The sequence below is a fragment of the Peromyscus maniculatus genome, chromosome 9 (assembly GCF_049852395.1).
Source record: "Peromyscus maniculatus bairdii isolate BWxNUB_F1_BW_parent chromosome 9, HU_Pman_BW_mat_3.1, whole genome shotgun sequence".
In the NCBI taxonomy this organism is placed as follows: Eukaryota; Metazoa; Chordata; class Mammalia; order Rodentia; family Cricetidae; genus Peromyscus; species Peromyscus maniculatus.
This window is the reverse complement of record NC_134860.1, coordinates 9,660,383-9,680,126: the sequence shown is the minus strand read 5'-3', so window position 1 is coordinate 9,680,126 and position 19,744 is coordinate 9,660,383. Positions and strand designations below refer to the sequence as shown.

Genomic DNA, 19,744 nt, shown 5'->3' with positions numbered 1-19,744 from the left:
TCTCCCTCCCCCTCCCCCTGACCCTCCTCAGTGTCAGTTCTGCTGAGGGGATTCTGCCACATATGCTAACCTTGGCTGATTCCTCATCTATGGTTCCTACCTTCAAGTGACCAATTGGTTTCTGATTTCTGGTGTTTTGAGGTTTTTCCTTTCCTTTCCTCCCCCGCCTTCTCCCTTTCTCCTTTCCTCCCTTCTTTCCTTCCTTCCTCCCTTCCTCTCTCCCTCCCTCTCTTCCTTCTGTCCTTTTCTTTTCATCCTTCATCCCTCATATTCTCTCTTTCTTTCACCCGATTTTTTTCTTTCATTGGGACACAGGCTCTGAGGACAGCTGGAAAGCCCACCAGCTTGTGTTCACCTTTGTTTTGGGGAGGTGACTTCCTCACTGTGCAGATGGTCAACGATTTTGGTCGTGACATAGGATTGTCTTAATGTGCTCCTGAATTTGGTTTGCAAGTGCTCTCGGGGGCACTTTGTATCCGTTCACATCTGGGACATTGGTCTGCAGTTTCGTTGGTGGTATTGTGCACTTTTCCAGCTTTGGTATCAGGGTCACACGGACTTCATAGAATGAGTTTGTTAGTGTCCCTCCCTCGGCTGTTTCCATGGGACACCTTGAGTACCATTAGTGTCAGCTCTTTCCTAAAAGTTTGACAGAATTAAGCTGCAAATTAGTCTGAGCTTTTCTTCTTACTTATTTTAAAAGATTTAGAAAATTACATCTATTTCTCTATTAATTAGCTAACTTATTTGGTGTGTGTCTGAGTGCATGTACATGCATGTGAGCACATGTACAACTCAGAGATCGGAGGACAACTTGTGGGAGTTGGCACTCTCCTTCTGCCAGGTAGGTTCTGGGGGTGAACCTCAGGTCTCAGTGCCTGGTGGCGGCAGTTTCCCCAACCAGCCCTGGGCTTCTCTTTGTAGGAAGCCCTTTTGTTACTTCTTCAATTTCATTGCTTATGGATCTGTTTGAGTTATTAATACATTATTCATTTAATTTCATAGTTCATGCACATTTAGAAATTCATTCATTTCTTCAGTGTTTCCAGTTCTTGGGGATGGTTAGCCGTTCTGGTTGCTTGGGTGAACTGGTTCCTTTTTCCTCGCTATTAGGTGTTTGCTGGTTGGCTGTGTTGGACATGACAAATACTTACCTGGCTTGCCTTGTACATCTACTCATCTTGGGAAATATGTTCTTTTCCTCCACCATACACATTTTCAATGGACTTGCTTCTTGTCACTCCCCTGGGGACACACAGGACCATTGGGTAAATGCTAGCTGGAAGCACTGTGAGCTTCCCAGAGGAAATGAAAATGCACAGACTTGTTTGCCAACTGGCAAGACTGAGCTGGACATACCCAAGATGGGCACCCACTGGGGGGTCTTCGAGAAGTGGGAAGGCGCGGCTTGCCTCTAATCCTCCACCTCTGCTCTTTGGGTGATTTTTGCTAGTTTTATTATTATATTTCTTCACTTGCTTTGAGTTTACATTTTTCCTTTTAAAATATAGTATCTGAAGGTGGACACTTAGGCTGCTTGATCCAAGCCCTTATTTTTTGTGTAATGCAAGCATCTCATCTCATGAATCTCTTCAAAGCAATGCTTTAGCAGCATCCCACAAATGTTTCCACGTTTGCCCTTTCCATTTCCATTTGAAGTACTTATTTTTTTCCCCTTGGGGAGCTGGGGAAAGAGCTCAGTTGTTAAAGCTCTTGCTTTGCAAGCATGAGAAAGAAAATGAGATAAAGTCATGGCACATGCTTATAATCCCAGCACCAAGGAGTTGAGACAGATATGTGTCTATGTCCCCAGAAGGAAATGTGATATTACTGACTCCATTTTACAGCTGGGCTATATTAGGCTCAGATGCATCAGTTCAAGGTCATTCATTCTTTAGGCGGTGCACAGAGAATGTGGGTCATGATCTGTTTTAGAAAAAAAGATACAGAAAACTGCACAAAAAGGGTTGAAAGGAGGTCGGGTCACATGTCCTGTTTCCCCTCTCTTTGCAGGATGGATGAGGGTGACGTCCTGATCATGCATCCTGGGATCATATGCATCATGGTGAGACTGCTGCCTCGCCTGTACCTTGACGATCACCCACAGGTATATTTGATGAACACATGTGCTTTGTCTCTGTAACCCGGCTTATCTATAGAGTGCCTTCTGGGGTGAGACTTCCTTTGTTCTAGTGTGCCATGGTTAGCAAAGCCACCCCTGGGCAGAACCTCTTGAAGGGTGGTGTCAGTGTGTCTGGGACCCTTGATTGATCTGTGACCACTTGGGACAAGTGGAGTGGAGGGGGGTGGTCTTGCTGGTAGAGATGGGACTGGTCTCACTAAGAAACAGTGGTGTCTGGTGTAGGAGTGAAAATAGCCCTAATGTGGTCCATGTTCACATTGTCCTCTGATGACTCCACTTCTTATTCTGCATCCTGTTCTCCTGGAGAACAGTGACACAGTGGGCATAAAGCTGGTGAGTAGGAGATCCAGCAGAGTGGCATGGAATGTTCTGGATAAATGGGCTACGGAGTTAGTAATAACTATGCCATAATAGTCCTGGGTCATGGGATGATACTCCACAATGACAAGTTGCATGTAGCAGTGCCTCCCTAAGCTTCCCCTGCCCATGATGGGTAGTTATCTTAGATTGTAAGTACACTTTATGATGTTGATACAGTGAAGTGGCCTAACAGGGTGTGTCCATGTTTTTAACCAGCACATGACAATATTTCTCATGACCCTGTGTGTCAACAAAGATGGGGATATGCTCCACATGGTACTGGCTGGGATGGAGCCCCAAAAGGCCTCTCCATTAATGGATTCAACATTTTGGGGTCCAACACATGTGACCAGGGGCCACTGAAGAGCTAGCTCAGCTTGGTCATCTACCTGTGTTCTTGTCTCAAGCTGTTAGTATGGTCTGGGTCTCTTCTATAGGGTCATCTGCATCTGGCCTCTACCTGTGTCTCTATGTGGATTCTCTGGAGAGCACACAGCAGCTTAGGGCTTCCAGAGGCACAAAAGCAGAGGTTTCTAGACCTTCTAGAAATTTGGGTCTGAGACAAGTCAACATTGTCTCCACAGTGTTTCATCAATTCAAGTGAAACAGTCACGGGCTCAGCTTAGCCTCGGTGCTGAGGGAAATAAATACTCCTTTATCAATGTGAGTGCCGTCATGTGTGCACAGGAAAGGGGGACTTGCTGGGGGCCAGTTTAAAGACCAGCTTCCTTAGGGATTATCCTCTTAATCAAATGCCTTGTAGCCAATGAGTTCCCTGAGGTCTGAGATCTTTCCTTCTTTACTTTAATGCCTAACACGTGCCTGTCTTAAGCATACTGGAAACTCCACACATTGGACAGTCCCTCTCTGCCAGGAGTACAATGTCAGCCATCTTCCCAGTGTTTCTTCAAAGTCAACGAGCAGTCATTTCCTGGCCCATTCTGCAAGCGCTCGAGGCTCAGGAGAGTTGTATGGTTTCCCAAGGCCTTACAGTTGGTGAGGGAGAGGATCTGAAAGACCCAACCATCGGGCATACTCAATGAGTAGGTCTCTGATCTTTGCAGTTCCCGTGAAGTGCAGGGATGTGCATTGGTATGGTGCATCTTTCCAGGGGCATCCACCTTACCAGGAGGCTGGCTTCTTCAGCTATTTTATACAATACCATGAGAATGGCTGTGTCAGTGGTCTAGGTGTCTTGGCAATCAGCTTGATGGCTGTGTTGTGCAGAAACCCACTCCAGTGACAGACAGTGAAGGGACAGCACTGACGTACAGAGGGCTGTCCTGCTGCCCCTCATCCCCACAGATGTGGCTGAACCTAGCATTCAGACGTTTGCTTGCTCTGTGATATCAAGCCCGCAAATTAAGTATGCAAACAAGAAATCCATTTGGCACGGTCCTTTTCTTCTATTCAGGTCAATAAGTAATTGAGGAGAAGTCCCGATTCATCTTCACAGTTTCTCAAATATGCAGATGAACACAGTGATGCATTTTCTCGGATATTTTCTGCAGATGCCACATCAGCAGCTATTAAAAGTTGGATAATTACAGTAATTAATTTCTGAAAGGGGGTGGGGGAGACCTCATACTAACAGATAGAATAGTAAATCAAAGGAGAAATGAAACCACACGAGAAAGTGCTGAAACCAAGCGGCTTTTAAGCTCCTGCAGACCTTGCCGCAACGGAGAGGAGAGGAGTGGGGTGTCTCAGTAGATGGCAGTGTTAGGAAGGGATGGAGAGCTGCTCCTGTTCAGCTCCTGAGGGTCTGCAGGCTGCTCCTAATGCTCAATATGCTCTTCATCTTACTCTGACCCTTCCTCCCCTTGGCTGAGAAATGGTTGGTGCCAGAGGCCACTGCTTAACTAACCTTATGGGTGTCCCATTCTGCTTTATTTCCAGTCACAGCTACATTAAATTTGTTCTGTGTGCAGTCCTCAGAAATGCCAATACTGCAGGCCACTCTTAGAAATAGGTAATACAGTTCTTTCTCTGCCTCTAGCATTTTCATCCATATTAAAAACTGAGAGGTAGAAATTCAGTCGTGTACAAGGCAAAAAAAAAAAAAATGGGATTCAACTTAGTTTCTTGGCCTCAGAAAAAACCTAATTCATTGGGAAGATGCTTTCCTTTCTCATAGTTCTCAGCAGCCTGCAAGGGTCTGACTCTGTAAGGGCATTGCTGGGGGCCATAGCTCTAAACAGTCCCAAGTGCCTCTCCATTTCCTCCAGGGCTGTGACCCTCAGTCAGTTGTCGGCAGAGGGATATTTGCTTGTGCACAGGACAGCTATAGTGCAGAGGGTGGTAGGTCAGATCCAACTTAACAGAGTTGGCTGTACCCTAGTCTGTGTTGGAGAAGCCAATGGGATGGTTTGCTTCCATGAATAACTGGAACCCCCTAGCTTGCACCTGTAGTTATTTAGGGATGAATGGTACCAGAACTCATGCTCTGGGTTTGAGGATGGAGAGGCAGAGGTCATAGGAGATACTATGACAACACTGAGCTGGCTGCAGGAGACTTCATCTCCAGGCCTTGGGGCATAGAGAGAAGTAGGGACACTGTGTGAGGCTTTAGAGAAAAGGCATGCCCACCCTCATCAGGAGAGTGGGGAGGGAGGAGGATTCAGACACAGAGAGGTGCAAAAGAAGGGGCCTATTTGGTTTTGTTCAGTTGGGTTAAATCATGTGAGTGGGGCTGGGAATGTCAGCCATGATGTCAAGAGCCTTGTATGCCAAGCTAAGAGATCTGAAGTATCTTGGGTTACCAAACATTGTGACCACCAACACTTGTTGATTGACTATGTATTCTACAAAGAATGGAGACAGCAGACTACGGTCAGGTCTCTCGTGTGCCATCCAGTCATTACAGAACCATAGGGGATGTGATCTTTGACCTCTCACTTAACAATATTATTGTCCTTATGATGGTTATGAAGGTGAATGAGTGCAAAGGCCATGGCCATCTGACAAGGGAAGAATTTAATCCAATGGGGAAGCACATCAACTTAGCATTAAGACATATTTATATGTTTTTGTGTTGGAAGAATTTAAATGAAATATAATCGTCCGGTTTTAAATGGTCCATTTAGTGAAGGAGTAAAACATAAGTCCGTGCTTTCTAAGTCAGTGTTTCTAGTGTGAACCCTTATTGTTAGACATAGAAAGTTAGGCTTTGCTTTTATATCTTGAATTTAATACTGGCCTATGGGATTTTTGATAATTCTTCACTATAACAAGCTTTGCTACATACATGTAATCTTTAAGCTTTGTCATCCACAGACCTTCATGTAGCATACTTGAACCTATCAGTTTTGTCCTCAACTTTCCTTCTTGGAAAATTCTTCACATTAGGACAAAATTCTATTTTACCACACGAGGTCCTTCCTGACATAAAAGAATTTTCCTTTAATATTTTCAACATCCTCAACTTATAACTGTTGGTATCACTGCTACTTGATGGCCCTTTTGTGTCTTAGTTTTTCCTTAAACTTTAGGATAAAAGGGCTGAGAAAGAAATCAGGGTAACATCACCATTTACAATAGCCACAAATAATATAAAATACCTTGGGGTAACTCTAACCAAACAAGTGAAAGACCTGTATGATAAGAACTTTAAGTCCCTGAAGAAAGAAAGAAATTGAAAAAGATGTCAGAAAATGAAAGGATCTCCCATGCTCATGAGTAGGTAGGATTAACATAGTAAAAATGGCAATCTTACCAAAAGCAATTTACAGATTCAATGCAATCCCCATCAAAATCCCAGCACAATTCTTCACAGACCTTGAAAAAACAATACTCAACTTCATATGGAAAAACAGAAAACCTAGAATATCTAAAACAATCCTTTGCAATAAAGTAACTTCTGGAGGCATCACCATCCCTGACTTCAAGCTCTACTGTAGAGCTATAGTAATAAAAACAGGTTGGTATTGGCATAAAAACCGACACGTGGACCAATGGAATTGAATTGAAGCTCCTGACATTAATCCACACACATGTGAACATCTGTTTTTTTGACAAAGAAGCCAAAACTGTATAATGGAAAAAAGAAATCATCTTCAACAAGTGGTGCTGGCATAATTGGATGTCAACATGTAGAAGATTGCAAATAGATCCATACCTATCACCATGCACAAAACTCAAATCCAAGTGAATCAAAGACCTCAACATAAATCCAGCTACACTTAACCTGATGGAGGAGAAAGTAGGAAGTAGCCTAGAATGCATCAGCACAGGAGACCACTTCCTAAATATAGCACCAGTAGCACAGACTCTGAGAGCAACAATTAATAAATGGGACCTCCTGAAACTGAGAAGCTTTTGTAAGACAAAAGACATAGTAAATAAGACAAAATGACAGCCTACAGAATGGGAAAAGATCTTCACCAATCTCACATCTGACAGAGGGCTGATCTCCAAAATATATAAAGAACTCAAGAAACTAGACAGCAAGATACCAAACAATTCAATTATAAAACGAGCTCTCAACAGAAGAATACCAAATGGCCAAAAGACATTTAAGCATTGATCAACACGATGTCTTAGTCATCAGGGGAATGTAAATCAAAATGACTCTGAGATACCATCTTACACCTGTCAGAATGGCTAAGATCAAAACCACTGATGACAGCTTATGTTGGAGAGGATGTGGAACAAGGGGAACTCTCCTCCACTGTTGGTGGGAGTGCAAACTTGCACAGCCATGCTGGAAATCAGTATGGCAACTTCTCAGAAAATTGAGAATCAATCTACCTCAAGACCCAATGATAACACTCTTGGGCATATACCCAAGGGATGCTCAATCATATCACAAGGACACTTGCTCAACTATGTTCATAGCAGCATTATTTGTAATAACCAGAACCTAGAAGCAACCTAAATGCCCCTCAACCGAAGAATGGGTAAAGAAAATGTGATACATATACACAATGGAGTATTACTCAACTGTAAAAAACAATGACATCATGAAATTTGCAGGCAAATGGATGGAACTAGAAAACATCATCCTGAGTGAGGCAACCCAGACTCAGAAAGACAAACATGATATGTTGTTCTCAGTTACAAGTGGTTACTAGATGTAAAGCAAAGGATAATGAGACTATAACCCATAGCCTCAGAGAAGCTAGGAAACAAGAAAGACCCTAAGAGGGATGCATGGATCACTTTTGGAAGGGGAAACAGATGAGATCTCCATGAGTAAACTGGGGATGATGGGAGGGGGGTGTGGGCAATAGAGAGGAGGAATTGAGGATATGAGGGAAGAGAATGGTCAAGCTGGGGGAGGGACAGAATGGGAGAGCAATGAAAGAGATATCTTGATAGAGGAAGACATGATGGGGCAAGGGAGAAATGTGGTGTTAGGGAAATTCCCAGGAATCCACAAGGATGACCCCAGCTTAGACTACTAGCAGTTGTGGTGAGGGTGCCTGTCCTGGCCTACCCCAGTAATCAGATAGGTGAATATCCTAACTGTCATCATAGAGCCTTCATCTAGTAACTGGTGGAAGCAGATGCAGGGATCCACAACCAAGCACTAGGCTGAGCTCTAGGAGTCCAGTCAAAGATAGGGAAGAGGGATTATATGAGCAAGACGGGGCGGGGGGGGGGGTCAAGATCATGATGGGAAAATCTACAGAGACAACTGAACCAAGCCCATAGGAACTCATGAACTTTAGACCAACAGCTGTGGAATCTGCATGAGACTGGACTAGGCCCTCTGCAGGAGGAGGAGAGACAATTGTGTAGCTGGGTCTGTTTGAGGGGCCCCTGGCAGTGTGATCAGGATCTATCCCTGGTGCATGAGCTGACTTTCTGGATCCCATTACCCATGGTAGGACACCTTACTCACCCCTGATGCAGGGGGAGGGGCTTGGTCCTGCCTCAACTGAATGGACCAGACTTTGCTGTCCCCCCCAGGTAAGGGAGAACTTACCCTGTTGGAGGAGGGGATGAGAGGTGGGCCGGGTGGGGGGGTGCTTATGGGGGTTGGTGGAGCGGGAGGAAGGATGAGAGGGGGATCTGTGGTTGGTATGTAAATTGAATAAAAACATTTTTTAAATAAAAAATTAGGAAACATTTTTAACCATAAAATAAAATCATATTCTAATGAAAACCCAGGAAGCTGTTGCAGATGCACAGGTAATGAACGTCAACAGTCCTGGAGACATATCTATTTTTTTCCTACAGAAATAATTGAATTAACTAATTGGTTAAATATTTAAAAGTCTCATAGCAAGCTTTCAGCTATTGCTTTTGCTAAAAACTGTCGACTCTTCACTTGGGTCCACAAGGTAACTTCAAACAGGACGAAAGCTAGGCACCCCTGCCTTTATTTTGTGTCTATCTCTTTTACTTTGAGCCTGACACATGCTCAGCTCTGCATAGACCTGCCAGTCACTTAAGGCCTGGCTACTGAGTTCTTTCCTCCTCCTTCAAAGTCAAAGACACAGAAATAAATGTTCCAAAGCTGCAGTCACACGGACTCCAGGAACTGTAAAGCTCTCCAAGGACAGGCCATCCTCCATGTGAAGCAGTTCTCTGCAGAATGAGATGCATCCCGGAGCAGAGCCAGCCTGCGCCAAGAAATGAGGACTCCCTTGGACTACCCCTTTGCTCCATAATGAGACAATGATCAAGCAGACCCGTCTTCACCAAGACTGCATAATTACGAATTCCTCTTTCCTCTTCGCTCAATTTTTCCACTTAAATATGAAGACCAGAACAGTACCCCAAAGATGGGCACATCATCATTGGAGCCCCTGTGTGTTTCCCTCAGAGTTTGCCACATTGGCAAATCTCCTCTCTTCATGTCCCACTATTATTCGACTCTTTAGTTGGCATATTGTGACGGGAGGCTGAACCTCACCTGTCACCCAAGATGACACTTTTGCCCTAAACTTCCTGTTTACTGTGAACTACAAGGAATTTGGGCTAATTTAACAACTTCAGTTTATAGGAGGAACACTCCTAAGTTTTTGTTTGTGTGTAAACAAGGTACAGACATAAATACTCTTGAGGACAAGTTATGCACACAGCCATACATAAAAACAGGCCACTCACTGCCCCTGAAGACATTATAGCTTTCATTTAGATGCATCACTTGTCATTTTTAATAGGCCACTGATCTGATTATTTCCCCCATAGCATTAAGCAACCCTTAATTCTAAACCTTCATTTCCAATGACTTAACAGAACCGAGCGGAAAAATTGTGTCTCTTAAGTGAAAGCAAAGAGGTCGGCCAAGGAGGCTTCATGTGTAGACTCAGGTTGGCATTCCTGTTTCAGTGGCTAGTCTGCAGAGGGAGGCATGCGTACGAAGGGGAACTCCAGATTCAGTAATGAGGGTCAGAAAGCCTGGTGTGTGGGGCTACAGGGTGGTCTGGATGAAAGCCTTTAGCAAAGCCCAGAGAGCTCCAATGGACACTACAGTCAGGTTCAGTTTCAGCCCAGGGACTGACAATTTCAGGCTGTCCTTTGCCTCCTGCTCTATCTTAGGGGATGTCATAAGATTTTTTTTCCTTCAATACTGAATTTTGTTCTGCTCTGGGATTTCTAAGGAGATGAGTTCTGAGATAAAGGCTAGGTCACAGAGGAGAGACAAGGGCTGAGAAAAGTGAGGCTCCTTAAAATTTATCATTGGTTTTGACAAAGCCTCTACAATTTTCTTAGTACTTTCCTATATTTTTTAAAAGTTTCTCTTTTAAAAAATTTTCCAATTTCTTGAGAATTAGCAATTTCATATTTTTTGCCTCCAGATGCTTTAACATTACAATTAAATCTGGCTGCCCATTTACTATCTTTATTTAGGATTTCTAGTTCCATGTGGACAAAACAATACAAAAGCAGTTTAAAATGTCAAGTGTTCCATGTTTTGTCTCAAACACTTGAAGTGTTGAATTGCCACATTCACCACACATGGCGCCTGCTGGTGTCATAGTGGTCTTTCTCCAAAAATTTCTCCCTTCTTTCAATTGCTGTTTCCCATTTTAGTGACTTTCTAACTTTTCTTTTTTTACTAGCTGGTGGGTGTGTGGATTTACTTGCTGCTGTGACAGGGAGGGGGAGTCTCCTTGGGCTCGCCTCAAGGTCAGATCCTCCCACTTGGATTATTTTACACATTTATGTGGACATGAAGGTGCCCAAGACAGTGGGGTGGGGTCTGTTATCCTGGCTGAGGCTGCTGTGTGTCCTGAGGAGTCCCACAGCACCTCCATTCCACTGGGCTGGTGGGGCCAAGCACCTCTTATCTCCAGCAACTTCATGATCAGGCACTTGGCATTTCTTTTATTCTTTTACTTTCTTTTAAAGTCTTTATGTGGGGGCTGGAGAGGTGGCTCAGCGGTTAAGAGCACTGGCTGCTCTTCCAAAGGATCTGGGTTCACTTCCCAGCACCCACATGACAGCTCACAGCTGTCTGTAACTTCTGTTCCAGGGAATCTGATGCCTTCATACAGACATACCTGCAGGCAAGACTAGAATGTAAAAAGTCTTTATGTGTATAAGCATTTTACTTGCATGCCTGGTGCCCAATGGAGGCTGCTTCCCAAATGGGAATTAGAGCTGTTAGCCATCATGTGCGTGCTAGGAATTGAACCTGAAGTGACTTCACAAATAAAAGGATATTTAGCAACCAGCTCAGAATAAACCACTGGGCAGGAAAGACTCAATGACATCCACCCACTCAGGCAACATGGATGGTTGAGTAAGAGCCTGTGCTGGGGCATGGTGCTGATCCAGATGGGTCCTTTTATGAGAATGGCTTGTCCTTGGGTCCCAATCCCATACTCCCCTGAAAAGAGTAAGAATTAGTTTATTCTGAGCTAAATATGGCTTGGAAAGATCTGGGGTTCCTCGAATGACTGTTCTACTATGAATGTGGCCACATGAACTGCTGCAGTCAGAGCACAAATACTGACATAAAGCACAGCATCTGGCAAATACATGGGTGAGGAAGGCAGGTGGGTGGGTCACAGCAAAGGAGGGACCCCCCCTATGAGTTTTAGATGCTATTTGATAACATTTGTAGCTTTTGAGTTGGTGCGAGCTAGTGGTCTGCTAACTTAAAGGTTGTTAGGTCAGGTATAGAGGTAGGCAATAAACTGACTATTGTGGGGATTCTGGGTAGCCCAAGTCAATTTTGGCCCTGGATCTGTAACATCCCAACTCCACAAACATGGATATTTTTCAGTCAATGAGCCTTGTCCAATGTTTAATATAGATATCATGCTCCCCCCCCCCCCCCCCCCCGCCCCGGGAGCTTCAGAAAGCAATGGGAGAATTAGCATTGTTGCTGAGTGCTGCATGTATATTCCCAAAGCAAGGCTTGGACCATTTGCTCCTGGCCAGGTTGCCCTTTTTGCAAGAGGCATGGCTGTAAGAAAGTATGGAGAACAATGTGCCGGCCAGATCCAGGTATCTGAGAGACTTGCCTACCTCCAGTGTGCAGCCTGAGTTAGTGCCAAGTGTGTTCTTGAGACCTGAAGGCTCTGGACAAGGCGACAGCCATGAGATGTCCTGCACACCCAATAGGACAGAGAGGAGGGACTTGAGGTTCATGTATCTGTGAACTCATTTGTGCCTAAGTTTGGAAATGGGCGTCATTTCCTGGAATTTGCCTATGTATTTCAAACACTTGAACTAATACCTAAATATCAAATTTCAAATACCCCAAATATCGACAGTGCTAATAGCTGTGGATAGCATTACAGGAGGGTGAGTGACTGAAAAGGGCTGTTTTCCCCCACAAGGAACTTGGTAAAGATCTGTTTGTTACACGACCGCAGTCAATACTCTGTTTTCTGCCTTTCCCACGAAGCCCAACCTCAAATACTTCCACTATTCTCTGATAAAAAATTTCAGTCTGTATTCAAAATCCAGGAGGCTTCTTGGGGTGATCTATTAAGCAAAGCAAGTGGACCCGATTTGACATGGAGATGAAGAGGACAGAAAGCTCAGTGAGCCTGGGTGAGGGGAGACATTAGTCAGGTGGGATTTGTGTGGCCCAAACAGTGGCTGGTCGGTCTTCTAGCTTCTTCTGCTGTCTTACTACGCCATTCCCTGTATTTTCACCTCAAGTTCAGCTCCTCAGACTAGGTGTAGGTCACAGAAATTGCAGACTGAATTTCTTGGGACCAGGGATCATGGGAATGCATAAATAAAGGCAGGTAATAGGGAACAACAGCCTCTGACCACAGGAGGTAAGTTTACCCATGTAAAGGAGTTCACATTTAACTAAGGGGAAAAATAGAAATAAAAGCAAACTGCACCTAGCAATCCAAACACTTCTATGGCCATCATTCATGCCTCTTGTGAGGTGCCGGGTTCTCTTTACAACGAATGCAGCATGCACAGTGAACCACAGGCTTCAGAAGACAGCTCGAGGTGCCCCTTGTTATGACATTATTATCAGGACCTAAGGAGATGGATGGAAGCGTTTCAGGCACCAGGGCCTCACCTGCAAAGTGGGTAAGGCTTCCCATTGAGAAGAGCAGTGGAGAGGGGACCCAGGAGGCCTTAGCCCTGTGCCCTCAGCATGTGCATGCCAGGTGTGCTCCTAACCCAGAACTTCTGACTCTCTAGTCGGGTCCGGGGAGCTGAGGTCATGGCATGTACGATTCTGCAAATGTTAACTGGAATGTAATACATTTTAGTCAAACATCAGCCAGCATATGGCTGGAGTAAGCAGGGTGTCGAGAGGAGAGGGGACAAGATGGTCCCTGCCAGCCAGCATGATGAAGCAGAGTCCACTAGACCAGAACTCAGTGGCCAAGATTAGCAAGCCTGCACCTGGGTCTAAGGCACAGTCATGGAGGGAGGGAAAGGGCAGAAGTGCTGTGAGTCTCAGTGGTTACAGGTACATTCTTCATAGTCCCAGTGGGGATGAGAACAGCACTTGAGGAATTCCACTATGGGAGGAAGGGAACCCACTGACAGGTTCTGAGCCCGGGCCTAGCCACACCTACCCAGAGGACTTGCTGAACTCAGGACCAGCTCTGAGGAGTAGGCATGTCATCAAAGGGAGAGCCACAGGGCTGCAAGCCCCTCACTCCCAAGCCTGGGGCAAGAGCCTGCCATGGGTTGTGGGGTATAGATTTGAATCGGGCCAGGCCTGGGATGAGATCTTGGAGTTGGCACAAAGTCACCGGATACTCTCTAGATGTGTGACATCTTCTAGAGCATGACTCAGAGACTTTGTGGCTTCTTGTGTCAACCGTGCCAGAAGATAGTGGGCCTCTAAGCACTTGTCAAGAGTGAGGTCCGTCCTGGCATTCCAGGCTCCCTAGATCCCTAGGACCGGTGATCCCAGGTCTTGGGGATTTGTGCCACACTAGGACTCTTTTGCAGTTGCTGAGCTGGGGCAGAATCTAACAGAAAGGACAGACCAGGCACCTTTGTGTGGTATCTGAAGACCCTCATTTTGTCACAGGCATGCCTTGTGACCTTTAGATAATGACCCCTGGGCTCATTCTCACCTCCAGCCTTTCCACATGCTGATCCTTCAAAAACAACCACACACTCCACATCTAGAGAGCTCTCGGCTCACTACTCTTCCACAGGTGATTGGTACATCAACTGATCTGGATTCTTTGTCAGCTCTCTGACTGGGGTGTACCTCTTAGCTAGAACATTCTGTGATTGCGTTTATTAGGCAGATGCTGTGCATGAGGCACAGAGACACCATGGAGATAGGGTCATAGTAAGAGACAGAGTCTCAGGCTTACAGTTTTGGGGGTCTGGAGGGTGAAGCAGGGGAGGAGAGAGGAGAGAAGAAGAGATAGTGAAAGGGGAAGCAATGGTGAATGGAGAGAAAAATTGAGAAAGGAGGAGAAAAGAGGGGAGATAAGTGGTCATGGTGTGACACTGACCACTGGAAGAACGGAGCAGCACTGGGTTGGGGAAGTCAGAAAAGATGTCTTCGGGGAGAGGACATGCAGATGCCCCCTGATGCTAAGTAGGGGGTCATTAACAGGATAGGGCCGAGGCAGACATTCTCATCTTTACTATTAGTCAGAAAGGGGCATGGCATTTTCAACAGAGGGGCATAGAATGTCCCCAGACCCAGAGCCAGGTGCATGAAACAGAAGGGAGCGAGTAGGTATATTAGTAATATTTTTCTCTTTTCTGAACCTGACATGAAGCAAATTAAGGGAGAAAGGGCTCATTTTGGCCTAGAGTGTAAGATGGCATACAGTCTATCTTGGTAGGGAAGGCGTGGTGAGGGGCGTGTAAGGTGCCTGCCATATTTCATCCATGATAAGGGAAGTAGAGAGCTGACAGGAAGTGACACCAGGCTATGAAAGCTCAGACCTCACCCAAATGACCCACTTACTGCAGTGAGGATTCACCTTCTCACAGGAATGTCCAGCCTGTGCCTCATAGGCTGCTTATGGCCATATGCTGCCAAGATAGGTAGAATGTGGCCCATCACTTACTTCAAACATAAGACTATTTGGGGATTTTTTTTTTTTTTGTAACTTGATCTTGTGGTTTGTGACCATGAACTCTGTACAGGCAACATCATAGGTTGGCTATGGCTGAGGAATCTACTGATTTTGTGGCCTTCCAAAACAGTACCATCAACTCTGTGGGAACCAAGAGTTGCAACATGGCATCTGTGAGGAACATATCATATCCAATCCACGGCAATCAGGAAGAGAAAAGCATTCTGTGAATATGAGATCCTAGGCTTCTGCTATCAGAAGTGTGGCCTTTGTACAGATGTGGTCTAGGAAGAGGAAGGTGGAACAGAGGCTCATTCATTCACAACCAGCTGGGCTCTAGTGGTCCTTTTGTGAGGTGCAGCAAGAAAGACATGGATTCTGCTGATGAGATAGGACTGATATTCTCACTTACATCCAATTTTGTCAGCTTGATGGAATCTAGAATCATCTGGAAATAGAGTCTCAGTGAAGGACTGTCTATGCCAGAAATAGCCTGTGGGTGTGTCTGGAGGGAACTGTCTTGATTATGTTAATTAAGGTGTGAAGACTGGTCCACCGTGGGTGTCTCCATTCCCTGGGCAGGGGTTCCTGGATTGAATAACAGCAGAGAGAATGAGCCGAGCACTAGCACACATGTATTTCTTCCTTCCTCTCTGCACTTGACTGTGGATCTGACCAGACCGGTTGCTTTGAGTTTCTGCTGCACGACTTCCCTGAAAAGGTGGACCGTAACCTGGAATTGTGAGCCAAAAGTCCCAAGAAAACCAAAAACAAACCCTTTCTCTCTTAAGTAGCTTTGTCAGGCTATTTTATCATAGAAACAGGAAAGAAAACCAAGATACACTTAACCCAAGATGGCAAACTCCCAAGTCTAGGATGCTGTGGGAGTATGAACATGCTATGGTGGTGGGACTATGGCAAGATGGCAAATCCATGCCATGGAAGGAAAAAAATCAATTCTAAGTGAGCAATTTGAAAAACAAACAAAACTGTAGCTGGAGTTTTCCCCAGTCCTGCTTGGCCCACAGTCAGGACAAATCTCTCTCACCCGCCAGTCTTGCAGCTGCTCAGACCCAACCAAGTAAACACACAGAGACTTATATTTCTTATAAACTGTATGGATGTGGCAGGCTTCTTGCTAACTGTTCTTTTTTTAATTTTTATTTATTTTTTTGTTTTTCGAGACAGGGTTTCTCTGTGTAGCTTTGCGCCTTTCCTGGAACTCACTTGGTAGCCCAGGCTGGCCTCGAACTCACAGAGATCCGCCTGCCTCTGCCTCCCAAGTGCTGGGATTAAAGGCGTGCGCCACCACTGCCTGGCGCTAACTGTTCTTATATCTTAAATCAACCCATTTCTATTCATTTATAAGTTACCACATGGCTCCTGGCTTACCAGTATCTTAACATCATCTACCTCTCATCATGGTGGCTGGCAGCATCTCTATGCCTCAGCCTTCCTGTTCCCAGAATTCTCTTCTCTGCTTGTCCCACCTATACTTCCTGCCTGGCTACTGGCCAATCAGCACTTTATTTTTACAGCATGATATCCACAGCACTTTCTCTTTTCTTTTTTTTTTTAAAGTAAGGTTTTAACTTTAACATGTAAAATTACATATAACAAAACAATTATCAAGCAAGAATTACAGTTACAATATTTAGTCTATTTATAATACAAACCCCCCCACAACTTATCAAGTTGCTCTTCTTAGGGCCCCCATCCCTAGCATCCTTCCTATAATCTTTAGTAACAAGAAGAGCAAACGTCATGGCAAACCTGTTACCTCCCTCCCCAAATGAGAGAACATTTCAACCAAACTGGAGTAAACGACTAATCTGAATATGAGTGAATACAAAAGCTCCTGGTCTGCCAGAATTCTGGAAGAAGCTGACTTTGGGTGTAGTGATTTTATGTCCATCAGGGCAGCAGGGTTAGTGTCGGGAAGACACTGTGGACTGGAGTGGTCAACACTGCAGCCTCCTTGAGCATGCTTAGCTGTATTAGCCCATTCTCTGTGACTGTAAGGAAGTAAGTGAGGCTGCAAAAGCCTCTGATTGTGCTCCTGGAACTATCTCAGCTCTGGTGAGGCCCTCATGGCAGATGACATCATGGTGGAGGGGAACACTGGAGAAAGCGGTCCAACGGTATGAAATTGGGATCCCACAGGAATTAGGCTAACTCTGTCTGAGTGCATAACCTCCAGCAACTTACCAACTTCCCACCAGCCCCTTCTCTTAAAGGTCCTACCACATTTCACACCAGCATCTTGGGAACCACGCTTCCAGCACCTGGCCCCTGGTGGACAAGCCACATCTAAATGGTGTCACCATCCCACTGAGACCCAGTTCCTTCTGGATGCTGGGACTTACTAATGTGGACTAGGAAGAAAGTTGGGCAGAAAGGGGGCAATGAAGAATAAATACCCCAGGATGGACCCAAGTCTTGACTGTTAGGTGGAGGAAGCAGAAACTGCCTAAGGGCCACCCCACCATTGCTTTGTGAATTAGCTTTGAGAGTCCAACCCGCCAGCCAGCCTGGTGACCCTTGACCTTACCTCTGAGTCCTAATTGAACCACCTTTCCCTTTCCTGCATTGGAAGTACTATGCGTTAGGGAAATCAATCCATTTGCAGGGGAGGAACCAGACTGATTTCCTGCCACTGTTCATATTTTCACTAAAAACCCCATTTTACTGGAACCAGCATTGAAAAAAACAGCACATTTTATTCAAAACAAGACAATATTGGTATTGATGGGGTTGCAGTGATCATGAGAACAATCAATTTCGCCTCCTCCATTATGGGGTATCGAGCAGTTTTGGAGTGAACTTGTGGCAACATTAGACAGAATCAGCATTTCCCCTTTGAAAACTTTTTCTTTTTTCCTTTTTGCATATTTAGATTGTAATTATAGCTCTGTGGTTGGGGGAAGGGAGCAAAAACACAAAAAAGTCAAAGTCCCTAAAGCAATAAGTAAATACTTACTGGTAATGAAAAATTGGAGATTGGAGACGTTTCTCTTTAATTCTTATTAATAATACATTCTGATATTATTTTTGCATCTAGCTTCATGCAGACTGTCTCCCCAACTCTCACCCCAAATTAAAAGAATGCAGTTACCAAATGACAGCCCGAACTCTGGTAGAGAGAATGGTCAAGGCGGAGGATGCATGTTCCCTCTCTGCCATCAGGAGTGCAGAGAAAGGCAGAGATGAGGTTCATGTGGATGCAGGAAGAGGCAGCTCATCAGAAGAGAGATACAGGGAAGCAAGCCAGGGAAGCTGATGCATTTCCACACAGACAAGGCCCTCGAAGTACCAGCACTGACAATGAAGTTGTTTGATGCACACCAGAACTAGTGTGTGTGTGTGTGTGTGTGTGTGTGTGTGTGTGTGTGTGTGTGTACACGTGCGTGCGCATCAAATCACTCCATGTCTGCTTTTAGATTCTGACCCCTGTTGGGCTAGCGTGGGTATCAGCAAGCTAAGATCAACTGTGCAGAGGTCCCATTGAAATGGAAGCCTACGATGTTTTAGATGTGGCTTGAGTTTGTCTCTCAAGGGTTCCTGTGGTAGAAGTTCCATTTCCACTGGGACAGTGTCAAGGTGGCGGGGGCCTTCAAGGGGCAGAGACTAGTGGGAGGCCACTGGGCATTCTGCCTTTGAAAGGAATTAACATAGTTCTCAAGGGACCCCAGTAGGTTGACTTAAAAGAGAGGGAGTGGTCCTTCGGTCATCTCTGCTTCCTGTCTCACCTGTGACCCTCCCCAACTTGCTTCTGACCTTGCCATAGTGCATTCTGAGTGGGACACACCCAAGTCGATATAGCATCACCAGAGTTAAGCAAATGCACGTGTCATGCCCTGAGTCTCCAGAAAGACAAGCTAAGTAGACCTGCTTTTTCATATACAGTGCAAATGCTTTCACTACAGTAACAGAAGCCAGGCTAATGCTAGGAGCATCTCCTCCACGTGATGAGATGCATCTTCAGCATCAGCTAACAGTGGTGTGGACAAAAACAGTGACCGTTTTGAATGGCAGAACCCTGCTCAGCAGGAAAGTCATCACTAAAGTCATTATAGCACAGTCACGTGCCCCCCAATTTTAAGTCAGAAGCTTTACTAAAGATAACTTAGACGTGGGACATTAAAGGGCTGGAGGGATCTTCAGGGTAAAAGAGCTGGGCGCACAAGCCTAAGGACCTGAGTTCCAATCCCTAGAACAGGAGCATCCGTAATTCCAGCATTCCTCCTACTAGGAGATAGCAGGCAGAGACAGGGAACCCCTGGAAGCTTGTGTGCCAGCCACAGTGAGAAAAAACAAACAGCAAAAGATCCTGTCTTAAGGTAGAAGGTTAAGACAGATACTGAAGTTGTCCTCTGATCTTCGTGTGTGTGCTGTGGCACATCAATGCCTGAATTAACACACATAAGACACATAAGTGCTCGTTCTCCCCCCCACACACACTCACTCACACTCACACACACACAGAGGTGGGGAGCAAATTACTGAATGGGGGAAATTACTGAATGTCATAAGTTTGAGACAGGAGTTACGGGCCTAGGTAGGTCAGTCTTGGGGTTGGCTTAATGATAGGAAGATACTGTCTCTTGGCACAAAGCTACTCAAATGGCTGCACCTGGCAAGAAGGCTATGGAATGAGACAATTCCAAGCATGAGGCTCAGGGTCACCGTCAGTCCAGTCCCTTGCCATGTGGCTCTGGGCAATGACTTCCTCTGAGCTCAGTTTCCTCTTGTGTAGAACAGAGATGGCCATGATGCCGTGATTCCACACTCTATCCATGAGAGC

At 45.3% G+C, this 19,744-nt stretch overlaps 1 protein-coding gene across 3 annotated transcripts in view; it reads left to right on the top strand.

The window, feature by feature from the left end:
- The window catches only part of Wdfy4 (WDFY family member 4), a 254,176-nt gene that overhangs the window by 63,240 nt on the left and 171,192 nt on the right, over positions 1-19,744 (top strand). For all 3 annotated transcript variants that reach the window (XM_006976744.4, XM_076544367.1, XM_076544368.1), the window contains one exon: positions 2,014-2,107. In XM_006976744.4, the coding sequence (XP_006976806.1) occupies positions 2,014-2,107 (94 nt within the window). The remainder of the gene's footprint in view (positions 1-2,013; positions 2,108-19,744) is intronic.